At 42.7% G+C, this 21,914-nt stretch overlaps 1 protein-coding gene across 3 annotated transcripts in view; it reads right to left on the reverse strand.

The window, feature by feature from the left end:
* Nucleotides 1-17,200, reverse strand: part of METTL9 (methyltransferase 9, His-X-His N1(pi)-histidine) — a 45,209-nt gene extending 28,009 nt beyond the window's left edge. For 2 of the 3 annotated variants that reach the window (XM_022588562.3, XM_022588561.3), the window contains exons 1-3: nucleotides 16,824-17,194; nucleotides 5,673-5,863; nucleotides 129-338 (exon numbers count right to left, since the gene is read on the reverse strand). In XM_022588562.3, the coding sequence (XP_022444270.1) occupies nucleotides 129-338; nucleotides 5,673-5,863; nucleotides 16,824-16,991 (569 nt within the window). In that variant the 5' untranslated portion in view covers nucleotides 16,992-17,194. Of the gene's footprint in view, nucleotides 1-128; nucleotides 339-5,672; nucleotides 5,864-16,823 lie in introns of all 3 variants that reach the window. The other variant, XM_022588563.3, reaches the window with a different exon arrangement.
* Nucleotides 17,201-21,914: the final 4,714 nt, after the last annotated feature.

Here is a 21,914-nt window from a genome sequence, read left to right on the forward strand (position 1 = left end):
GAAAGATTTTTTTTTAATTCCTCATCATGGAAATTGTTTCTGATTTATATTCTTTAAATAATATAATCTCAAGAAGCAATACATCTAAAACCAAGAAATATACTCTAAACCATGTCTAAAAATTATACCTGTATTTCTTCTTCTGAAGCTGCCATATCATAGTTTCAGACAGCTCAGTGGCGTAAATTTCTTCAAAATGAGGGCTCATTATTTTTGTGACTTCTCCATCTCCAGCACCTAAATCAAGAAGTCTATGCGTTTTCCAGTCTGGATTAATTTTAAGCAGTCTCTGAAACTGATCTGGTGAAAAGACAAACATTGAGCCTCTTCCTAGCAACCTGGAAAAGAAAAAAGGACAAAAATGGATGACTCTATATGTACCAAAATGTTCATTGCAGCTCTATTTACAATAGCCCGGAGATGGAAACAACCCAAGCGCCCATCATCGGATGAATGGATAAAGAAGATGTGGCACATATATACAATGGAATATTACTCAGCCTTAAAAAGAAACGAAATTGAGCTATTTGTAATGAGATGGATAGACCTAGAGTCTGTCATACAGAGTGAAGTAAGTCAGAAAGAAAAAGACAAATACCGTATGCTAACACATATATATGGAATTTAAGGGGGAAAAAAATGTCATGAAGAACCTAGGGGTAAGACAGGAATAAAGACGCAGACCTACTGGAGAACGGACTTGAGGATATGGGGAGGGGGAAGGGTGAGCTTTGACAGGGCGAGAGAGAGTCATGGACATATACACAGTAACAAACTTAGTAAGGTAGATAGCTAAGGGGAAGCAGCCGCAAGGCACAGGGATATTAGCTCGGTGCTTTGTGACAGCCTGGAGGGGTGGGATAGGGAGGGTGGGAGGGAGGGAGACGCAAGAGGGAAGACATATGGGAACATATGTATATGTATAACTGATTCACTTTGTTATAAAGCAGAAACTAACACACCATTGTAAAGCAATTACACCCCAATAAAGATGTTTAAAAAAAAAAAAAAAAAAGGATGACTCTATACAAGATAAGCACTTCCACCCAACATCCACACAAAGTAGTGACTCAACACCAACAGCCTCTGAACTTACACAATGTTTATTTTATAAGATTATACGATTAAAATATATATCTTTTATATGATTTATGATTAAAAAGCAAAGTTAATAAAATAAGAAAACACCTCTAGATATCATCGTCTGCCTTTGAGGCTGCAAACAATACACCAAAAAGAGTGGGGAAAGGAGAGGAATAAAAGGTGGGAAGGGAAGAAGAAATATATAAGAAATTAAAAGATGAATGTGGGGCCTCCCTGGTGGTGCAGTGGTTGAGAGTCCGCCTGCGGATGCAGCGGACACGGGTTCATGCCCCGGTCCGGGAAGATCCCACATGCCGCGGAGCGGCTGGGCCCGTGAGCCATGGCCGCTGAGCCTGCGCGTCCGGAGCCTGTGCTCCGCGACGGGAGAGGCCCCAACTGTGAGAGGCCCGTGTACCGCAAAGAAAAAAAAAGAAAGATGAATGTGAAGAATTTAAGTCAAAATAGGAAGGAAAGATGGAAGGAGTAATAGAAAACATGTATATCGGTTTAAAAAAATGACAGGCCAACAGGATCAGACCACAACACTAGCCAATAACACTAAGCAGAAAAAGCAAATAGGGGGAAAAAGCCATTTAGGATATGAAACTGAACAATGAGTATAAAAAATAGCTCTAGGTATTAGATTTTTAAGAGACACTAGAGAAAAGAGGAAGAGTGGTCCTTGTGATATCAGTTAATCTGCATTTAAAAAGTAGATTCATACTTGTGTCAGTTTGTATGTTATACAATTGGCTGGGTCCTATTATTTCTAAAAATCCTAAAAAACATCTAAAACATAGTAATGCCTTTGAAAAAAAGAGGAGTTAAAATGGAGATCAAAGAGAGCTCTCCTAAAAGCAGCTACAGATCAAACCAAGTCCTGAGGAAGCATCATCTTGGGAAATAAAATGCACTCCCTATTTAGAACTTGCTTTCTAGCTCTCAAATCCCAGTCTGTCTAGGGCAGGGATTCTCAAACTTCCTTTAAGCAGCAGAACCATTTCTTTAAATGAAGCAGACGTTACTCATGGACAATGTAAAATGTAACAGGAGAGCTGCTGCTGAAATGAGGTTGAGAGCCTCAGCGCTGCTGCCAGCCCGCTCCTAGGCCTTTCTCTGCAGCCTGAAGCAGCTCCTGAGGCGCTTCCTCTTCAGACCCTGGAAAAGCCTGAAAACCACTGGTCTAGGAAATGGCAGGGAAATCTGTACCATACTGCTGCTTTCTGGAAATAATCCTAAGGTGCAATATGTTTGTTACACAGTGACTGGAAGGACGTGTGCAATGGGTGTTCCTGGTAAGACCAGTTCCAGGAAAAAATTAAAATATGGAGCTCATATAACAAACTCCTCCTCCCCTTTCCCTTAGAAGAGGTCAACCAAATCTAACAATATACTTGCAGTAAATCTTCTGCCCTACAGAAATGCTAAAAAATGGGGTGGGGGGGACCCTCAGAGACTTTCACCCAATACAACTAGCTCCCAGAGAAAACATCTCCTAAAAGACAAGTTGTTTTTAATCCTCAATTGTTCCTATCTTCTAGTGGGAAAACAGGCTGAAAAAGAAATCTGAGAAAAGGAGCTGAACTTCCTGAAATAGCTATACAAAATTTCACATGGGAGCCAGAGTCAGAACAAGAGCTAAGAGAGGTCACAGGCTTGGGGGTACATGTTTCAAATGCTGGTGCTAACTTGCCATAGGACCAAAAGTAAGTTGCAAAACAGTTACATGGCTTAAACTTTCCCAATTTTAAAATAACATGCTTCCCTAGCCATCTCTTTGGAGTCTAAGGACCCTTGACATGATAATCATAAAATTCTAGAGCTAGAGGTCATCTGAGGTCAGAGCTCAGGTTGAAAGGCACCAGAGAGAGAAGCATTGCCCTATTTCCAAAGATCATGAGCAACAGAGGCTATACAAAAAGATTTAAACTGCCAAAAGAAAAAAAAAATCTAAATTCATCGAGCCCAGATGAATTTTGGTCTCTAGGAAGCCCTGGGAGTAGGTGGGAAGAGTTTTGGGTGGTCACAATTACTTGAGGGTGCTACTGTCACTTAGAGGGCAAGGTCAGAAAAGTCAGACTTCCTGCAATGTGTGGGACAGTCCCACACAATGAAGAATTATCCCACTTAAAATACCAAGACACTGACTTTTGCTCAGTACAAGGTTTCTAGCAAACACATACCACGGAGAGGTATGGCTCTCTAATTTGTCTTTAACTCCCAAAGTTAGTGATGTCGATGTATTTTTTTGGTGTGTGTGTGTGTGTGTGTGTTTATGTAAAAAAACCATCCTACGTTCTCTAAGTTCTCTCTAGATTTAGAGTCTACAGAGGAGATAAACCTCCTTACAAATATCTTCCTTATAAAATAAACTCTGAAAACAGCTATCAAGTCTCTCCTTACTTGGTCTTCCCCTTCCCAGTAAAGGACGTCGATAAGTACCTTATCTTTTTAATTCAAGAAGGTTACCACAGGGACTTCCCCGGTGGTCCAGTGGTAAAGAATCTGCCTTCCAATGCAGGGGACACGGCTCGATCCCTGGTCAGGGAACTAAGATCCCACATGCCGCGGGGCAACTAAGCCCACGAGCCACAACTACTGAGCTCCCACACCTTAATGCGAGAGCCTGGGTGCCACAAACTACAGTGCCCACGGCCTCTGGAGCCCATGTGCTACGACCAGAGAGAGAAAACCCTCACGCCACAACTAGAGAGAAGCCCGCAAGCCTCAATAAAGAGCCCACGCACCGCATGGAAAAGATCTCACATTCCGCAACAAAGATCCCGCATGCCGCAACTAAGACCCAACGCAGCCAAAAAAACCCCACAAAATAAATAAATATTCTTTAAAAAAAGGTTACCATAGTAATTATTTCTATAAGAGACAGCCACTTGTGGTAATAAGCTTCCATTGCCATAGACGGAAATTCCCAGTGGGCTCAAAGTTAAGCTTCCAGCTGAGAATAGGACACAGGGCAAGAGATGTTTTTGTTTTGTTGGGGGAGAAGGGTGCCAAGGGGGGATGAAGGGGTGGGGATGAGGGTTATTTAAAAAAGAAAAGCAGAAGAGCTGTGGATAAGATAAGCCAAAACGGATTTATTAATCTTATTGCCCCTTTGACCAAATTGTGAAATCCCAGAGCAGAGAATTTTAACCAGGGGTGAACAGGGTAGAGGTAGGGGGAAGCAGTTTAGAGTGTGAAATCTCCCTAAATTATATGCAAAATGCTGAATGTAAGGACTATTTGAAGAGAGAATTTCTACTTTATATCACTTTCAAAGAGGTACAGGGCCCCAAAAAGGTTAAAAATCACTGCTGCGGTGACTTGTCTGCTTTCCCAGCGAAAAAATAAATGGTACAGAACAGAAATTCAATGCCGTGAATTTTAGAAACAAAATGTCAGACCAAGTTGTTTAAACTCAACTACCAATACAAAAATAACAACTGTTTGCTAAAGCAAATTTAAGGCAATTTCATATAAACAATGAAGAAATCTTGAGAAACGGCTCATGGTTCCTGAAAACATATTTAAGGACCAGATGATAGACTGGGGATCCAGACATTCAGTAGAAGCTGGCTCCAAACCTCAAGGGAAGAAAAAGTGGGCCCAGCCAGTGGCTTCAAGAGGTCCAACAGGCTTTTCAAGCACTGAGCCCTGCTGCTTTTCTCTTTGGAGTTCTGGATTCTTAGGCTTTGCGGTGTCTGAAAATTTGGCCAAGAAAGGATAAAAATATTCCTAAAGCTTCTCCCATAGACTTATATGAGAGAACCACTCTAGGGATAGAGAATTCCACAATGTTTACAAAATTCTGGTGAGTCTAAACAATAAGTAAGAATAGATGGAGGGACTTCCCTGGTGGCACAATGGTTAAGACTCCACACTCCCAATGCAGGGGGCCTGGGTTCGATCCCTGGTCGGGGAACTAGATCCCACATGCATGCCGCAACTAAGAGCCCACATGCTACAACTAAGAAGCCCACGTGCCACAACTAAGGAGCCCGCCTGCCGCAACTAAGACCCAGCACAACCAAACAAATAAATAAATATTTTAAAAAAGAAAGAAAGAAAGAACAGATGGAGAACCCTTCACTCGAACAAGCCACCATCCACTGCTGGGCTGAATTAGATCCTTCCCAAAAAAACTTGCTCCTGGGAAGTGTGCTTAAGGCAAAGATCTTACTTTTCAGCCTGTATTAAGGGCCTGGTTCCAACCATCTTGCTCCTCTCTAATAGATCAGCATAGGCATCACCTGGAGCATGTTAAAAATGCAAAATCTCTGGTCCCACCCCAGACCTACTGACTCAGAATCTGCCGTTTAACCAGATACCCAGGTGATTCCTGTGCACATCAAAGTGGGAAGCACTGTGATTCCCATCACAGAAATACAGACCAATGAGGCTGTTTATCAAGATCAAGTTACAGTGAATTTTAAAAGCATAATTGCAGAGGCTGAGACACTGTGCCAAGGATTCTGACTAGAAGTGTTGTAGCTGTAGAGGTGGTCAACATCTCAACAAGGTAACTTTTCGTTTTCCTTTTCTTTTTTTAGACCTAAGGATAAAGAAAAAAGTATCCAAGATTCACTTACCCATTGATAGATGTTCTAGACATAAACAGGCTAAAAACAGATGACACAAAAGAGTGATATAATTGGATAAACAGCCAGCCCGATTTCTCAATGCTGTTGTTTAAGAAGATCTGTGTTCCTTGATCAAGGTAACTCTGAACAAAGACAGCCTGGAGTGATTCACATAATTTCTCTCTGTTGCACGCATACCACTAAAAAGAAAGAAGAAAAAAAATGAAAACATACAACTGAAGCGTCATCTAAGAAGTCCAAAAACAAAAAACAGAAGACTAAATTAAATCTAAGATTTCCAAATGTTATAATCTCACGGCACTTTAAGAATCATCATCATCTCTCATATGGCCTATAAGGTATAAAGTATTTCCTCACACATAATCTCTGGCTTAATTCTCATTACCTTCAGGGTACGCAGAGAGAGTGGGGGACGGGTGAAGAGGCTTCCGGGTCATGCAGCTCAGTAAGTGACAGAGCCAGGCCACCCACCGTCCAAGTGCTCTGACTCCTGGCCCAAAACTCTGTCACTATATCCCCCTGCACCCCAAGATTAGGAAAACTGTTGGCCTCTCCTTCACTGGGATTCAACATAAGGCAATAACTACCAGCATTAACCTTGTTTTTAGATAAGAAAACAGTCACCCAATGCAATGATTTAACTCGAAACCACCAGACAAATCAAGTAAGCGGAGGAGGAACAGCAGAATTTAATATTCCAGTGACCAGATTAAGCTGCGCTTCTTCTTGTGGGCTAAATAGGGACCTTTAGGAACACTGAGGTGTGCTTTACCAGGTCATATAACATTCTGCTAGACAGGAGTCAAGTATGCTTGAGAAAGATTAAGAAGTTACTTAAGGTCACATGCAACCAATGAGAGGACAAAGTAATAACATGCTAAGAACCAGATTTCTAGGAAAAGGCTCTAACCAGAACACACTTTTAGAACAAAATTCAAGAACCTCAACTGTGGATGAAATGTAATCTTCCGTAATAAATGTGCCCCATTTTCATCTAGCGTTAGTATACCAGAGAAGGGGGTAAGCAGCCTGTAGGGCGCAGCAGCTTTACAGTGAGCTCATCATCAAGTCCTGGCTCAGCCATTCCTGTGTATGAGCTCACACAAGTCACTTAATCTCTGAGCCTCTGTAAATTCGTCTGTAGACTAGAGATGTCACTGGTTTCTATCTATCCTGGTAGGTTATTTAGAGGATTAAGCAAGTTAATGCAGGCCAATCCTCAATATAGGACCAGACACATGAGACTGCTGTAATAATAACAGCCATGAGATAAAGTCCTCTGACATGGCCTGATAAACAAAAGTAAGTCCATTAAGTACCACGATGAAACTGCAGAGTAGGCCAGTTACTATTAATCTGTTACCCACTAAGAGACAATCAATCTCTCCCAATGAGCAGCCAAAAGTAACCTGCTTCCCCCTGACAAACACGACCATTCCTCAGCAGTAGGTGTCCTGTAACTGCCTGCACAATTGATGGACCAATTTTACAGTCATCCTAAGCTTGCTAAATATTGAATGAAATCTTGGGTAATATTCCCGACACTAACATTGAAAGGAACCAGTTATAAACCAATACAAAGAAGCAGACAGGCACATTAAGATTTCAAAGATTAACTAATCTTTTTACGAACTCTGTGCCCTGACTTGATAAACCAAATCTTTCCAATTGTTGACTGATTCGTGTTAATTTACCATTAAACACTTTTACCAAAACTGCTTCAGCTTGATACTATTTTTATTTTTCCCACTCTACATGATAAGCTTTGAAGCTTCTTACATTCACTGCCTACACTTTTTTCCTTGGTCTGAAAATGTTCATGCTTAATCATTAACTAATTCTTAACACTCATTGTGCCTGAAGTTATGCCCCAGTGCAGGTCATAAACCATTTTTTATTATATGCCTGACCTCCTGGTTCACATTCTGAACTCTGTAATACTGGGGCCATTCTAACTTTTATTTTCTCTTAATTCTCTGAAATGACTAATCAAGATGAAAGCCATCACCTTGGTAATAGGCAATCAGGTACATTCTATTAACGTGGACAAGAAGTCATTCAAGTGGAACAGAGGAGCTAAGAATTCTTTGGCATCCACTTGTAAATGGACAACCAGAACAATAACAGACTCTGACTTCCAGAACTAAGCAAGAATTGGCACCATTAACTGCAAATAATGCTTTCAAGTGCTCCCCAAAACTCAAGTTTTTAACAGCATTTCTCTCAATTCATCAACATTAACACATTAACACATGTGGTTGAACCTTTACTGCCATACAAATCTTTCAGAAAAGAAAATGCTTACTGAAAAGAATGTGCTACAGAATAAAAAGGAGTAATGCCCTTCTCTTTAAAGATGAAGGTTGAATTCCATGTTCCTCCTGACCATTTGTATGATACTAATGTCAACTCCATAGCAGCATTATTCATAACTACCAAAAAGTGGAAACAGCCCCAATGTCCATCAACTGATGAATGGATAAACAACATGTGATTGATCCATACAACGGAATATTATTTCAGCCATAAAAAGGAATGAGGTACTGATTCATGAGACAACATGAACTATGAATATTATGCTAAGTGAAATACACCAGTCACAAAAGGCCACAAATTACATGATTTCATTTACATGAATTGTCCAGAACAGGCAGGTCCAGAGACAGAAAGTAGAAAGTAGATCACGGTTACCAAGGGTTTGGGGAGAGGAGGCAATGGGGAGTGTCTGCTAATGAATATGGGGTTTCTGTATCGAGTGATGAAAATGTTCTAAAATTAGAAAGTGATGATGGTTGTACACCTTTGTGACTATACTAATAAGCACTGAATTGTACACTTAGAAAACTTAAGTGGTCAAGCATATCTCTTTAAAAATGCAAATTTCAGATGCAAATCTAATCATGTCAATACCCTGCTTCAGAGAAGTCTTAATATCCAAATACTAAATATGGCTTACAAGGCCCTACAGGATTTGTCCATTCTGTGTCCACAGCCTCACCTCACGACACTCCCTACCGATCCATAACACCCAGCCACTCACTATGTCTTTCTTTTTCTGGAAGGCTCCTTTCCCAAGGCTGTTTCGCATGGTATTTGCTGTCTCCTACATTTCCCACCACCCCAACTGACCTAAGCCTAAATATTTCTTCAAGTAAGTTTCCCTTGAACTTCCAGACTAGGATGGATCCCCTGTTCTAATACTCTCTCACATCTCCCAAGTCTCCTCAGTAACATTTATAACCACTGAACTGAATACCTGTATATAATTGCATGTCCGGTGTCTATCTTCCCAGGTAGACAGAAAGCTCCATAAAAGGTCAGGGACAATGACTGACTTCAGTGACTGGCACAGATACGGATGAACAATAAATGTTCATCTGTTTAACAATTATTGTTAAAAATCACAGGCAGTCTAACAGATAAAATTTAGAGTTTCTAGTAAAATCCTGGAGAGAACACAAGGAAAACCATGGAGACAGGTGTCACTGGGTTTCATCAATTTCTAAAACTTCAAGGTTTTTGCAAGGCCTTGCTTAAACCCAATTCTGTAAATAGTAGTTAAGCTACCCACCCACCACAAAACTGCATTAGCAGAGCAAGCAATGAAGGAACACACCGAGTGCCTACCTTGTACCAGGCACCTGGCAGAGCACTTCACATTTCATTTCCCACCTTATAGCTCCTGAATGAATAGGAAGCCTGGGGTTTCTGAGCACTCCCAGCTGATTCAAGCTCCTGTTCTAGGTGCATGTGGTTTTTTTACACGTTTCTTTCAAAGAAGCTACTCTTTGCTTCAGTCTACCCAGTGTATCTGTCTGAGAAAGCAGAACTATTCTGGCCAGTTAGACTGACTAAATGTGTCTAAAGATAATCCGATCTAGACAGCAACTAAATAACACTAGGCCAGGGTTTCTCAACCTCAGCACTATGGACATTTGGAGCTGGACAATCCTTGTTACGGGGGCTGCCTTGTGCACTGTAGGATGTTTAGCAGCATCCTTAGCCAGTACCCATCAGATGCCAGTAGCACCCTCCAGTTATGACAACCCAAAATGTCCCAGACATTGCCAAGTGTCCCTGAAGGTACAAAATCACCACTGCTTAAGAGCCCCTAAATGGGCTTACCCAGAAAATTTCATTAGCATTTCCTAACCATCCCAGCTCAAAAGTGGTCTAGGGAAAATTAAAGATGGACTCACTGGCCTCCAGGAACTTACATTCCAGAGGAGGGAAAAAATCAGAAACCCAGAGAAACAAGTAATGTCATCGTGATCTTGGCCAGGACCTTCAGGTCTTAAATACGTAGTCACCTTGCCCTTAAGATGTTGACAGAAAGTCAGTGCAGGAGCCCATGCAACCATGTGGCAGTCCCCCTGGAGTTACCTCTCTCCAGACAACCCAGCTTAAATGAAAAGCTGTGATGAGCTCTCACTAAGTGGCCTGTCTGTAGGCTTCTGCACATGTTCAAGCAGGTGAGTTCTTTGAACGTGTGCTCCTCAAAGACTACAGAGACAAATGTGCACAGGCAAGAACAAAGTATCATGCCTGTTAAAGGTTCACATTGGAAGGACTGCGTGCCAGCCCTACTGTAGGGCTGTAATCCTCAGCTGGAGACCACAGCATCTGAAAAAGCATCTTATGAGCTAGCATCTCCCTTTAAAGTTTGCTTGAATTTTGTTCAGTGGAAATAAGTAAGGAAATCTTTGAAATAACAAAGTCTAATCAAGCCAGAGTTATGCCATGCAGTCATCTGCTGATGCCAAGTGTGAAATAGGATGTGATAACTAAACATAACATCTTCTAAAAGAGGTTACAGTAAATAGCAATGTTCTCCCTACTAGCAACAAGACTGTAGAGATACTAATAATTAGCCAAACAATAAATAGCCAAATCAGGTAGACATGACAGGGTATCAGCTAATCAACATAATGAAGTATTAAGTCATGTCTTAAAGATTTCATTAAGGCCATGGAAATCTCATCTTTATATAACCTTGTTTGATGAATCATTCCTTTAAAGTAGAAATGCAATTTTCCTATAAAATTATATCTGCTTATCAGACTGAGGGATACAATTAAAAGTTTTTCTGAAATTATTTTTTTGAGTTCCTCAACTAGTCAAACACGTGGTATATGATATAATAGTCTCTTCTTCCAAAATACAAAGGACTTGAGCACATTAGTAGAATTAGAAAGTTATTTTAAAAAACCAACTTCCTGATTTTAATAAAAAATAAATATTTGGTATTTATCGCCAGTTCCCAGCACAGAGCTCCTAAAAACCTTAGAGAAACTCAGGAGTGATAAAACACCTTTTGTATGCTCATGAGATGACCGGGAGGGCAGGGTGGAACTTTCAGCCCCACCACTAACATCCAGGGAGGGGAGAGAAGCTAGAGATGGAGTTCAATCACCAAAGGCCAAAGATTTCATCAGTCATGCCTTGGTAATGAAACCTCCATAAAACTCCTAAAAGACAGGGTTCTGGGTGCTTCCAGGTGGCTGAACACATTGATATGCTGGGCGGGTGGCTTACCTGGACAGGGCACGGAGGCTCTGTGCCACCCTCTCCAACCCCCAACCCCTTGCCCTATGCATCTGTTCCACTTGGCTGTTCCTGAGTTGTATCCTCTATAATAAACCATAAGCAGAAGTAAAGTGTTTTCCTAAGCTCTGTGAGTCATTTCAGCAAGTTATCTAACCTGATGGGGGTTGTGGAAACCACAGAGTTTATAAACAAGTCCGACAGAAGCATGGGTACACTGTGGACCCTCAACTTGTAGCTGGCATGCAGGAAGGAGCCCTTAAGTCTCTGGGCTGTTGACTCCGGATAGTGTCAAACAGAAGTGAATTGTAGAACACCTAGTTAGTGTCAGAGAATTGGCTGGTGTCACAAGAAAGACACCACAGGTAAGATTTTTTTTTTTTCAGTGTTAAACTTGACCTAAGCATGCACAAACTGGATGAAAGCCAGAACTTCAAGCACTTGTCCCATCTTTATCTAACTCACAAACTGCAAGAACAACTTGGTTTTTGCACACAGCTACATAATTTCAATGTCTACACAGACGTCCACTAGAATGGGGACAGTCTGCCATTAAGAAGGCAGTCTACTTTCACAGCCCCTCAGACAACAAGGATTCCTAGGAGAGATACCATGAAACAGTGGGAAAAGCCTGGGCCTTGAAACCAGACAGAGCGGGGTTTCAAAATCCAACTCTGCCATCTATTAACTGTGCTCTTGGGCAAGTTTCATTGCTCAGCCTCAATCTTCTGTCTGTAAAATGGGGATATACCACATCCAAGAGTTGTTATGAGGATTAGAGAGGATAATATATTTAAAGTACCTGACACTTAATAGAAGCAAAATAACTTGATTTTCTTTCCCTTCCTGTCCAAGGTCCACAAAAGCCAGTCAGAGAACTGAAGTTCAAGGGAATGCCCAAAAACCACACTGTAGGTCTGGGCACCCAGCCATTCTCAAAAGAAATGAGTAAGCAAAGACCTCAGATATTCAGTACCACTAAAAACAACCAGAAAGGCTCCACTGACGGGGTCCAGCAGAATCTTTTCTACTACAGCAGGTGGTAAGACCAAGCCTGACGACATTGACCTTGACAGCTAAGGATTCAAAAATCACATTGTCAGTTCTACAATGCAATCATGTCAGTCCAGACGTTTAATCATTGACACCTTGTGTATAAGTACAGCTTAGGAGGAGATATTCAAATCATTCATTCTTTTTCTACAAATGACACAAACCTAAACCAACAACCTCTTTATGTGAGATTTCAAAGTGCAGAGTAACAAGGCACCTTCACGTCCATGGAGGGAAATAACTTATACAGATTAGATTAAATTGCTTCAGCTCTGATGTAATGAATAAATTACTGGCAATCTTTATTTCAAATACTCACTCACTGTTTGTATTTTACAATCCTAAGATTTTAACCACGCTTCAGAGGGTCTAAAAAACTCTTTTACTGGAAGTACCTGGGTCCCCTAGGGCACCTTCAGAGGGGAACATAAAGGCCTCTGGTATATCCAGAAGAACAGAGCATCCCCGTGTTCTGTAAAACTGAAGCAAACACTTGTTTAGGGTTTCAACACAGGTTATAAGGAAGGAAGAAACCCTTTTCAAAATCTCTTTGGTATTCGGCTGCAAAGGCCTCCAGACTTTCAAAGGCAGCTCAGAGGAGGACACGAACCTATCCATCAGTGTCTGTCTGGCTAGCTGACTGGCCCCTCTGAGCACTGATAACTCATGCCTGACTTGGGTCCACCTCCATAAGGTAACTGGGGAGTGAGGGACAGCAGACAGAATCTGTCCTTTAGCATAACCTTTGATCTTTCGCTGTGATGTCCAAGGGTTTTTTCATTTGGAAAAAAATCCAAATCATTTCAATTCTATCTTAAATCCACCACTGCTTATGGCAAAGCACAGTTCAAGTTTATATAAGAAGGTGAAAAAATAAAATGTCAGATATACACATATTTGCAATTTTATGTCACACCTTATTAACTCCAGATAATGTTATCTGTGCTTTTAAAAAAAAACCTTGCAGTATGTCACCTGCAGAAATAGTCCTGGCCTGGCTCCAAGGAGTTCGATAAAAATCCTTTTTTCACTCCATCAATTGAGAAGCTGCTGAATAACTGTTATTATCAAGAACCTAGTTAGTGGGGCCTAAGAGTCCTTTAAGAGTTTCAATAGCTCTTTAATAGTTGCATTAACTTTAAGTACTAGGTGCAATGCCTCAAAAAGACTAGATCCAAAGTTTTTGTTGCTGTTATCTTCTTTGTAAGTTCCGGGTCAGCCAATATTGAAAAGTCACATATCTAGTTTCTCACTGTCTGCCTCAATTTCTTCCCAGTAAGTCAAACTACCCACCTTGCAATCTGTGATTAAGAATGTGCTGCTTAAAAAAAAAAGAATGTGCTGCTGATTAAGGAAGCTGGAAATTTTCTCTGGAGGAAACTCCTTTTTCTGTAAAGGGCCAGACAGTAAATATTCTAGGCTTGTACGTCATAAAGTAGCAACCATGCAACTGTGCCACTGTATCTGGAAGCTCTCACAGATGATAGGTAAACAAATTTGGTGGCTCTGTTCTAACACAACTTTATTTGTGGATACTGAAATTTGAATTTCATGTAAGAAGATTTTCACATATTACAAAAGAGATTATATTTTTTTGCAACCATTTAAAAGTATAAAACTACTCTTACTTCACAGTCTGTACAAAAAAGTCAGTGAGCCCAATTTGGCATGCAAGCCATATCCATCCCTGCTCTGAGAGAAGCCCTCCCTTGCTTCTCGATTTCCCAAGGTGAAACATAAATCCCAGTTTTGAAGCTAGCACACCAAACCGAGTTATTAAAATGGTGCTGCGACTATAGTTTTAGAGCTGCTTTAGTTCAAAGGAGCCTTGCCTCTCAAGGCTATAGTAACTAAATAGCTATTTTTAAAGAACAAACATTGCCCAAGGTCTGTCTTAAACACAGAATCTACCACCATAACTTCTTAATCAAAATAACCATAAGGAGGGCTTCCCTGGTAGTGCAGTGGTTGAGAGTCCGCCTGCCGATGCAGGGGACACGGGTTCGTACCCCGGTCCAGGAAGATCCCGTGAGCCATGGCCACTGAGCCTGCGCGTCCGGAGCCTGTGCTCCGCAACTGGAGAGGCCAAAACAGTGAGAGGCCCGCATACCACAAAAAAAATAAATAAAATTTTTTAAAAATAAAACTTAAAAAAATAATAATAATAACCATAAGGAAAACTTGTGCTAAGTATGGTTCAATCAAACCCATAACCCCACTTTCATGCAACTGCAAAAGAACCAGATGTGGCTGGCTATGGAAGCCACATACCCAAATGAACACCAGAAGACCCAGTATGAACTATTAATTTGAAGGGAGGAAAAGCATTTAGGGTTAAGTTACTTCACAAGCAACTAAGTTTATAAGGCAAACCCAGGATCCTGAAATATAAAGCAGGTAACAAATCATCAACTCAGCCACGTTGCAGAGAGAACAGTCTCCTATTTCACTGTGGTTTCTATACATGTTTCTTTTGTTCATTTTAATCTTTGTTCATGGACAATATTTTCATAATGTGCATGTATCAACTCAAAATAATGTCTGGATTGATTGTTCTAAGGAAAAGAGCCAATCTCCCCCTGCCCACCTAATATTCAGAAACCACCAGATTAGTCTTCAGAGAAATTAGCTGCCAAGCTGTCAGGTGCAACTGGTTAGAACACACACATGTACACATGTACACACATACTTTAGTATCTCAGAAGCCTAATGAAGTAAATGAGGTATTACTTTTCCTTTAGAACCTGGCAGATTCAACTTGATAAAGGTACACAATTAGAAGACATTCAGAGATATCTTGTTAGGACATATTCTGAGGCTATGTCTACAGCTATAATTCTACCTAGGCCCCATAAAAATCAAGTTACTTAAACAGTTTTTCAGTTTTATAATATGTCTATTTCTTTTTTGAGCACTGAAAACATCAAGTGTACTGCAGTAGAGGTAATCACAAGCGTTGTAATAAACACCTACAGCCAAGAGACTCTACCATAATTCCATGTCAATGGAAATAAGCCTCCTTTTTATCCTACCCAGAAACTTATTTCTACCAACTGTTAAAAATGACATTTCTATTCATTGTTTTACACCATTATCCATGTTCCTTACAGATATATGACATTTTGGTAACTACATTATCACTACAGTACAACTCTAAAACTGACTGATCAATCTGTAGCAAACAATGTGGTTTACAAGTTAAGATCACCGACTAACTTTATGTGCACTCCTAACAATATCATAGGAGTGATTACCTAACAAAGTGCAATAGCAAAGTGCAAAAGTGCAATTTTTAAAAAATTTTATGGAAATTTATGATTTCCTTTAAAAATAGAAAAAGGCCACTATAAATATTTTTTAAAGAAAAACTAAATACTTCTCTGAATGAATAGCCTTATCTCCTTAGATAATTCTTTAGTTTCATTAGAACACATGAAATCAACTTCGGTGTAAACTCTGAACACCTGGCATAACAAGAAAAATGACATAGGAAAATGAGAAAACTATGAAAATTATGAGAAACAAGATGGGAACTAATTAGCTACTGCTCTCTGGGAAGGCAAAATGTACTACAAATGCTAGCTATTATAAACGAACACTCTGGCAGAGTTCAAAAGCCTCCTTGCAATAGTCATGTTAACCTCCAACTACATTACGGTCAAATATGAAATATCTCACTCTTAATACTACAAATGCACATATTTAAGTGGCACAAAACTAAGCTAATGAAAAGACTACCCAACGAGCCACACCGCCATCGTTCACAGTGCACAACTACAACTTTTTAAAGAATTCACTCCTGCCCAGTTCTAATAACCCTTCCAGTAGAAGCTTACATCACCTTTCTTATTATCACATCTCTGCGGTCAGATACCAAAATCAAAGTTTAAAGGCGATCTCTCTTTAGTAGCAGGGGAAGGTTCGATAGGATGGGAGTGACGACCTGTCAAACACATTTTTAAGTGCTTGGGGAAAATGTCACCGGAACGAGCCCAGAGAGTTAAATGGCTCACGAAGCACGGTTAAATTTCTTTATGACCTTTTGTACGTTCAGAAATTCAACCAGGCAAAAAGAGGCACCGGCTTTTCGGTGTGATTCTCGGAGCTGATGAAGGTTGTCCGGGGTAAAGGGTTTGGTCCGATCATCTAGCTCTCAGGCCCCGGTGTCAGATGGGTCCCAGTCGCCACGCGCCGACCCCAAAGTTCCTCCGTCCCGCCGCCGGGAGCGGACGACGAGGTGGCGGAGCGCCTGCAATCACCGCCGGGGACCCAGGAACAATGCGGGGCTCCGGGCCGCGCACGCCGGGGCCGGGGAGGGATAGGGGAGGCCGCCCTCCGCCCGCGCCGCGGAACAAAAGGAGTCGCCGGGCCGGGACCGAGCGCCCGGCCGGGAAGACGGGGGGAAACTTTGTGAGAGGCCGGGGCGGCGGGGCGAGGCCCGGGGGGGCCTCTCGCCGCGACGCCCCGCACAATAGCCAGGCTGAGCGCGGGAAGGTCGGCCGCCACGGCCCCGCCCCGCCGGGCCCGGGTTCGGCCCAGTACCTGGTGGTTCTCCTTCCTGCCGCCCGCGGCGGCCGCCGCCGGCCCGCCGGGGCCGCTCGTCATGTTCACGTACAGGGAGCGGGTGAGCGGGCTCCGCAGGGTCCACATTCTCTGCGCCAGCCACACGGACGCCAGGCTCAGACACAGCCAGCCCGCGAGCAGTCTCATCGGGGGCCGCGGCCACTCTCTCGGATCACCGCCGGCGCCGGGGCAAGGAGGAGGACGCGCCACCGCCTCCAGCCGCCGCCGCCGCCGCCGCCGCCGCCCAGGATCGAGCCATCGCGCCCAACTCGCCCATCCAGCCCCTTCAGGGCCGAGGCGGGGGGTGGGGAGGAGCGGGCGGCGCGCAGCCTTCCCGCCTCCCCCGTCCTCTCCGCCCCCGGAACGCCGCCGCCGCCGGCTCCAGTTTCCACCCGGACCACATACGCACGGCTGCGGCGCGTTCTCTCCGAAGCGCGCTCCCTCCTCCCAATGAGCGGGCCGGCCAGGAGGTGGGACAAAGGGAGCGCGCATCCGCGTGGCGCGCGTCCCCGCCTCCCGTTTGGTTGCGGCTCCTTATCATGGCGGAAACGATTTTAAGACTTTTGGGCCAGGGGAGATAATTTCCAAGGCGGTACCTGAAGCCTCCCCGTCCCTCCAAGGTAGTGTCCGCGGTTCTTCTGGTCTTTCCTCGCCTTAGTCTTTGCCTCTGGGCCCCTCATTCACGCCCCCCCCCCGGAGGGACTTTCACCAGGTTGTGCAGATTGACCCGGGGGTGACTCTCATCCCTTTCGTACCTTCGGACACTTGGACCAAGTCCTTGCCAGAGATGGAGACTGCCATTTCTTAACTGTTACTTGCTGAGCTGCTTGGCTTCCTATTTACATTTAGAGCCGACCAGCCAGACCCCCACCCCAAGGACCTCCACCCTGCTTCACAGGAGCTGCAAAGCGGACAGGAATCTAGGGGGGAAAAGTTACCACCAACCCCTCCCCACCTCCCCGCCCAGTTCCCCAAGCCTGGCAGGTTGCTGGCTCCCTGTTTCTAAAAGGCATCGGGGAAAGCTCTGCCTTTGTTGGAAGTTGCTGCAGCTGGGGCACCTGCAAGTAATGTTTTGGTGTGTTGATGACCCTGTCCAAGAATGAAGACCCCAAATTAGAGTCCCTGGCTGCTTGTTTCCTTGAACTAACAAACGGAAGTTGGACCCAGCACTCTTACAGCCAAGTAAGGTTTGGGAGCAGTATTTACCCAAATGTTTCTTTGATCATTTATAGAACGGGAAGACCTAGCAGCGTTTCAAAACTGAAAGGTTACACTGTGTTCCTGTGTCTGAAGTTCTTCCTGCTGCCACCAAAGCTACAACTAAGGAGTAACATATTTCATGGGTCCTCTAGCTTCACACCTTCCTAGGCTTGTTTAGAGACTGCTTTTAACTTCACTAGAAATAATGTAATACACTGTATTTTAGTTCAAAACAAAAGAAACCTTTCCGTTAACTCCATTAGTGCACTTCAGAGACTTATTTAATAGCGTCGTGGTGATCCACTGCTGAGGAACAAAACTGTTGCTTATCCACAAACATTTTTATTAGCTTCTAAGACTCTCAGCTTGGCACCTGTCGCTAACAGGGGCATCTTGTTGCCTAATGTAACACAGGCTATAACAAACAAACAAACAAACAAAAAGGCAGGGAGGGGAAAGGGGAAGGGTACCTTGTGTTCTGTTTCCAGTATATTCCCTGACTGCTCCCTGCCAAACCCCAAAGAGCCTGCACCTTACTAAATCTAGTTCAAACCTCTAGTGGTCCTGACCCAAATCATCAAAAAGGAACTATAGTAACAAGCTCAGATAATTCAGTTTGTTTGCCATGTCACCTCTCTCCACTGTCTCTTGGGATCAGTGTCACAGATAAAGCAGCTCTGTGCCAAAGAAAGCCTTCATCTTTTTAGAGGGGGTGAGTGGGTTGGGGGAGTGTAAAAGCAGCATGAACATATAAAATTACATATTTCATTTCTGCAAACAGAGGAGACCAAAAGATAAGCCCGGCAACTATAGAGTAAGCCAGATGAGCTGAGAAGAAGCAACTAGGTGGCTGCTGTCGTCTAAAGGATTTGGGGTCAGTTGACCACCACGAAGCCTAGCATCTCAAAGGAGCAGACTTTCACTTTAGACCTGAGCAGGCAGCCTGGAAAAATAAATCACTCACGCATTTAAAATACTCCATAATCATCACAAAATATTCAAGTACATGTTATTTACTCTTAGCAAGCACAGGAAGAAACCAAAGCACAGCGTGAACAAATGATGTGCCTAAAGGTAGCAGAACAAATTCAATAGCAGACCTTTTCATAGAACCCGGTATCCCAGCTTGTCGTCCTTTGATCCATCTAAGAAGCCTTGCTGTCTCTCTCTTCTCAGAGAGCCTCCTGAATTACAAATGAGGAGGAAGGAAAACAGCAAGAGTAAATATACGAAGCAGAAGTTCAGATTGCCCTTGGGGGACTGCCCCTTTCCTTCATCTACTAGAATGTCACTACTGTATATTAAAGCCTCAGTTATCCATCACAGAGAGGGGAAGAGGCACAGATAACACAAAAAGCCAAATAGCAGCCAGTATTCTTTCTAATGTGGCTTTGAAATGCAGTGATATTCAAAAGCTGGGCTCTGCTCAGTGCCCTCCTGACCAGGGCTTAGGTGTGTAGCTTGGGTCACAGCTCTGTGCACAGGCCCGAAATCTTGACTGGATGGATCACTTTCCTATCTAGAACTCTCGGCAGGGCACTTTTTGTTGTAATTGTTCTTATCAGCTACAAATTAGGACACCGTCATGTTCTCTTTTCACTTACAAAGAGAACCTATAGAGAGAGAGAGCTGGATCTGTAGAGGACACAGAATGTGCCATCACTGTTGTTCATTGTCATCTCTTTGAAGAGGTAATGGACTAAAAAGAACTCATATAATCACATATTTTCACGGACTTAGATTCTTTTTATGCTTCTTAATATTTTGTAGAGTGTCAGAGAAAGGTGCAAGTTTTCCCCAGTGTATTCAATACATGTTCCTTGTGGTTATTAAGCAATGAGCACCTCTAAAAAATAAAACTAGTACATATATTCAACAATTATTTTTAATTAGTAAATGTAAGGAAGGGATTTTTATCTGAACTTGGTTGATATAATCTCAGGCATATGCAATGACATCACTATGGTTACTGATAAAGTCTAAGCTAAGGTGAAACTGCAAATAGGTTTTAAAAAAAAAAAATAATAATAATGGCAGGGGCTTCCCTGGTGGCACAGTGGTTGAGAGTCCGCCTGCCGATGCAGGGGACACGGGTTCGTGCCCCGGTCCGGGAAAATCCCACATGCCGCGGAGCGGCTGGGCCCGTGAGCCATGGCCGCTGAGCCTGCGCGTGCGGAGCCTGTGCTCCGCGGCGGGAGAGGCCACAGCAGTGAGAGGCCCGCATACCGGAAAGAAAAAAAAAATGGCAGCATAAAGTAGCAGAATTGAACCAAGAGTCTGAAAACCTGGTTAGCAAATACAAATAACACAATATACTCTACTGGAAATCTCCTAATGCTACTCATTAGCATAGTGGTTTATCCTCTGAGCTCTGAAAGAGACCACCTGGGTTTGAAGCCTGGCTCTACATTTCTTGATTTTGCAATTTGAGGCAAACAACTTGACCTCTCTAGGTCTTGGTCTCCTCATCTATAAAACGGAGGTAATAATATATAATATTATTATATATTATTATATAATATATAATGTATCACATCATGGGGATGTGGTGAGGATTAAATTGTATATTCTAAATATAGAGGGCTTAGCATAGTGCCTCAACACATAGTAAGTTCTCAAAAAATGTTAATTTGCTCTTGCTTTCACTGTAACTTGGATGACTCAACCTCTTCTGAACCTCCCTTTTCTCATCTATAAACTGTGGGCCACGATTCTGAGTCGCTTAGTTCACAATATGTCTGTGAGAATCAGATGATCTGAAAGCTTCATAAACTATAAAAACTCAACCAAGATTATCATAATGATGCTCATTCCTAATGCGACTGGTGTCTGCAAAGCTAACCTCCATAAAACATTCCCTTAGAGCCCACGATTATAGCTCCTCCTCATAATGTGTCTGTCTATTCCCACACCCCTTCCTGAGACTTTGAACTAGGAAGTGAGAATGAAAGTGGCTAAAAGGAACATGAAACACAAAACTATTTACATAACATTCAAACCTAGAATCACAAAATCAGGCAGCAAATTCAAGTTTACTTGTCAGAGATGCCTGTCTTCTTAGTAGGAAAACCTTTCCATCTCTGATGTATGAAACCCTTCCTGGCTGGCTCATTTGCATACCTCTGGGCCAGCCACAGCATTTCACCTGCTTAGAACCTTCTGAACCCCACAGCTTCCCTCCCATGGCAATCTCATACCTGTTTCAATTTATGTCAGGAATAATATTGGAAAGACAAAGAACTACCACTTTCACGTAGGCAATAAAGATTTATTGAGTACATGCAAGACATCAGGCCCTGGACTAAATGGAGAGGAAAGACAATGACTTACACAATGACTTACCCCCATACAGCTTACTGTTTAGTAGGGAGGCAGACCTGTCCAAGTAATCACAAACTGAATAGTTAATTACAGTTTGCTGAGTGCTAGAAAAGAAGTGTACATTGTTAGGAGAACTTACAGCAGAGACCTGACCTCAGTGGGGGGTGGGGGCAGGGGGGCAGTTCAGGAAAAGCTGTCCTGAGGAAGTGTTGCTTTGTGGGCCTCATTTTGATATCTCCTTGCTAAGCTTGAGAGCTTCCAAGTTGCCCAAGTTCCTCTGGACTACAGGTGCACCCAGTAATTATGGGAGAAAATATGGGGTGCCCCTGAGAGCCTTCTGGGCTGTGAGGAATCACGGTGGGCCACCTATGTACTTATGTTGTCCATGTAGGCAACTGCTTCTAGGATCTCTAAAAGAAATTTGCACATATAATAGTTTGATCCACTTAAAGGAATATATGGTTTTTTAATGTATATTTCTATACATATATTCTATATTTCAAGATCTTCCTAGTAGCAGGTCTGAGTCAGAGCTGTGATAAAAGAGAA

Source organism: Delphinapterus leucas, chromosome 15 (assembly GCF_059928025.1).
Source record: "Delphinapterus leucas isolate spDelLeu-1000000601 "Yukka" chromosome 15, BTC_Dleu_Yukka2, whole genome shotgun sequence".
NCBI lineage: Eukaryota > Metazoa > Chordata > Mammalia > Artiodactyla > Monodontidae > Delphinapterus > Delphinapterus leucas.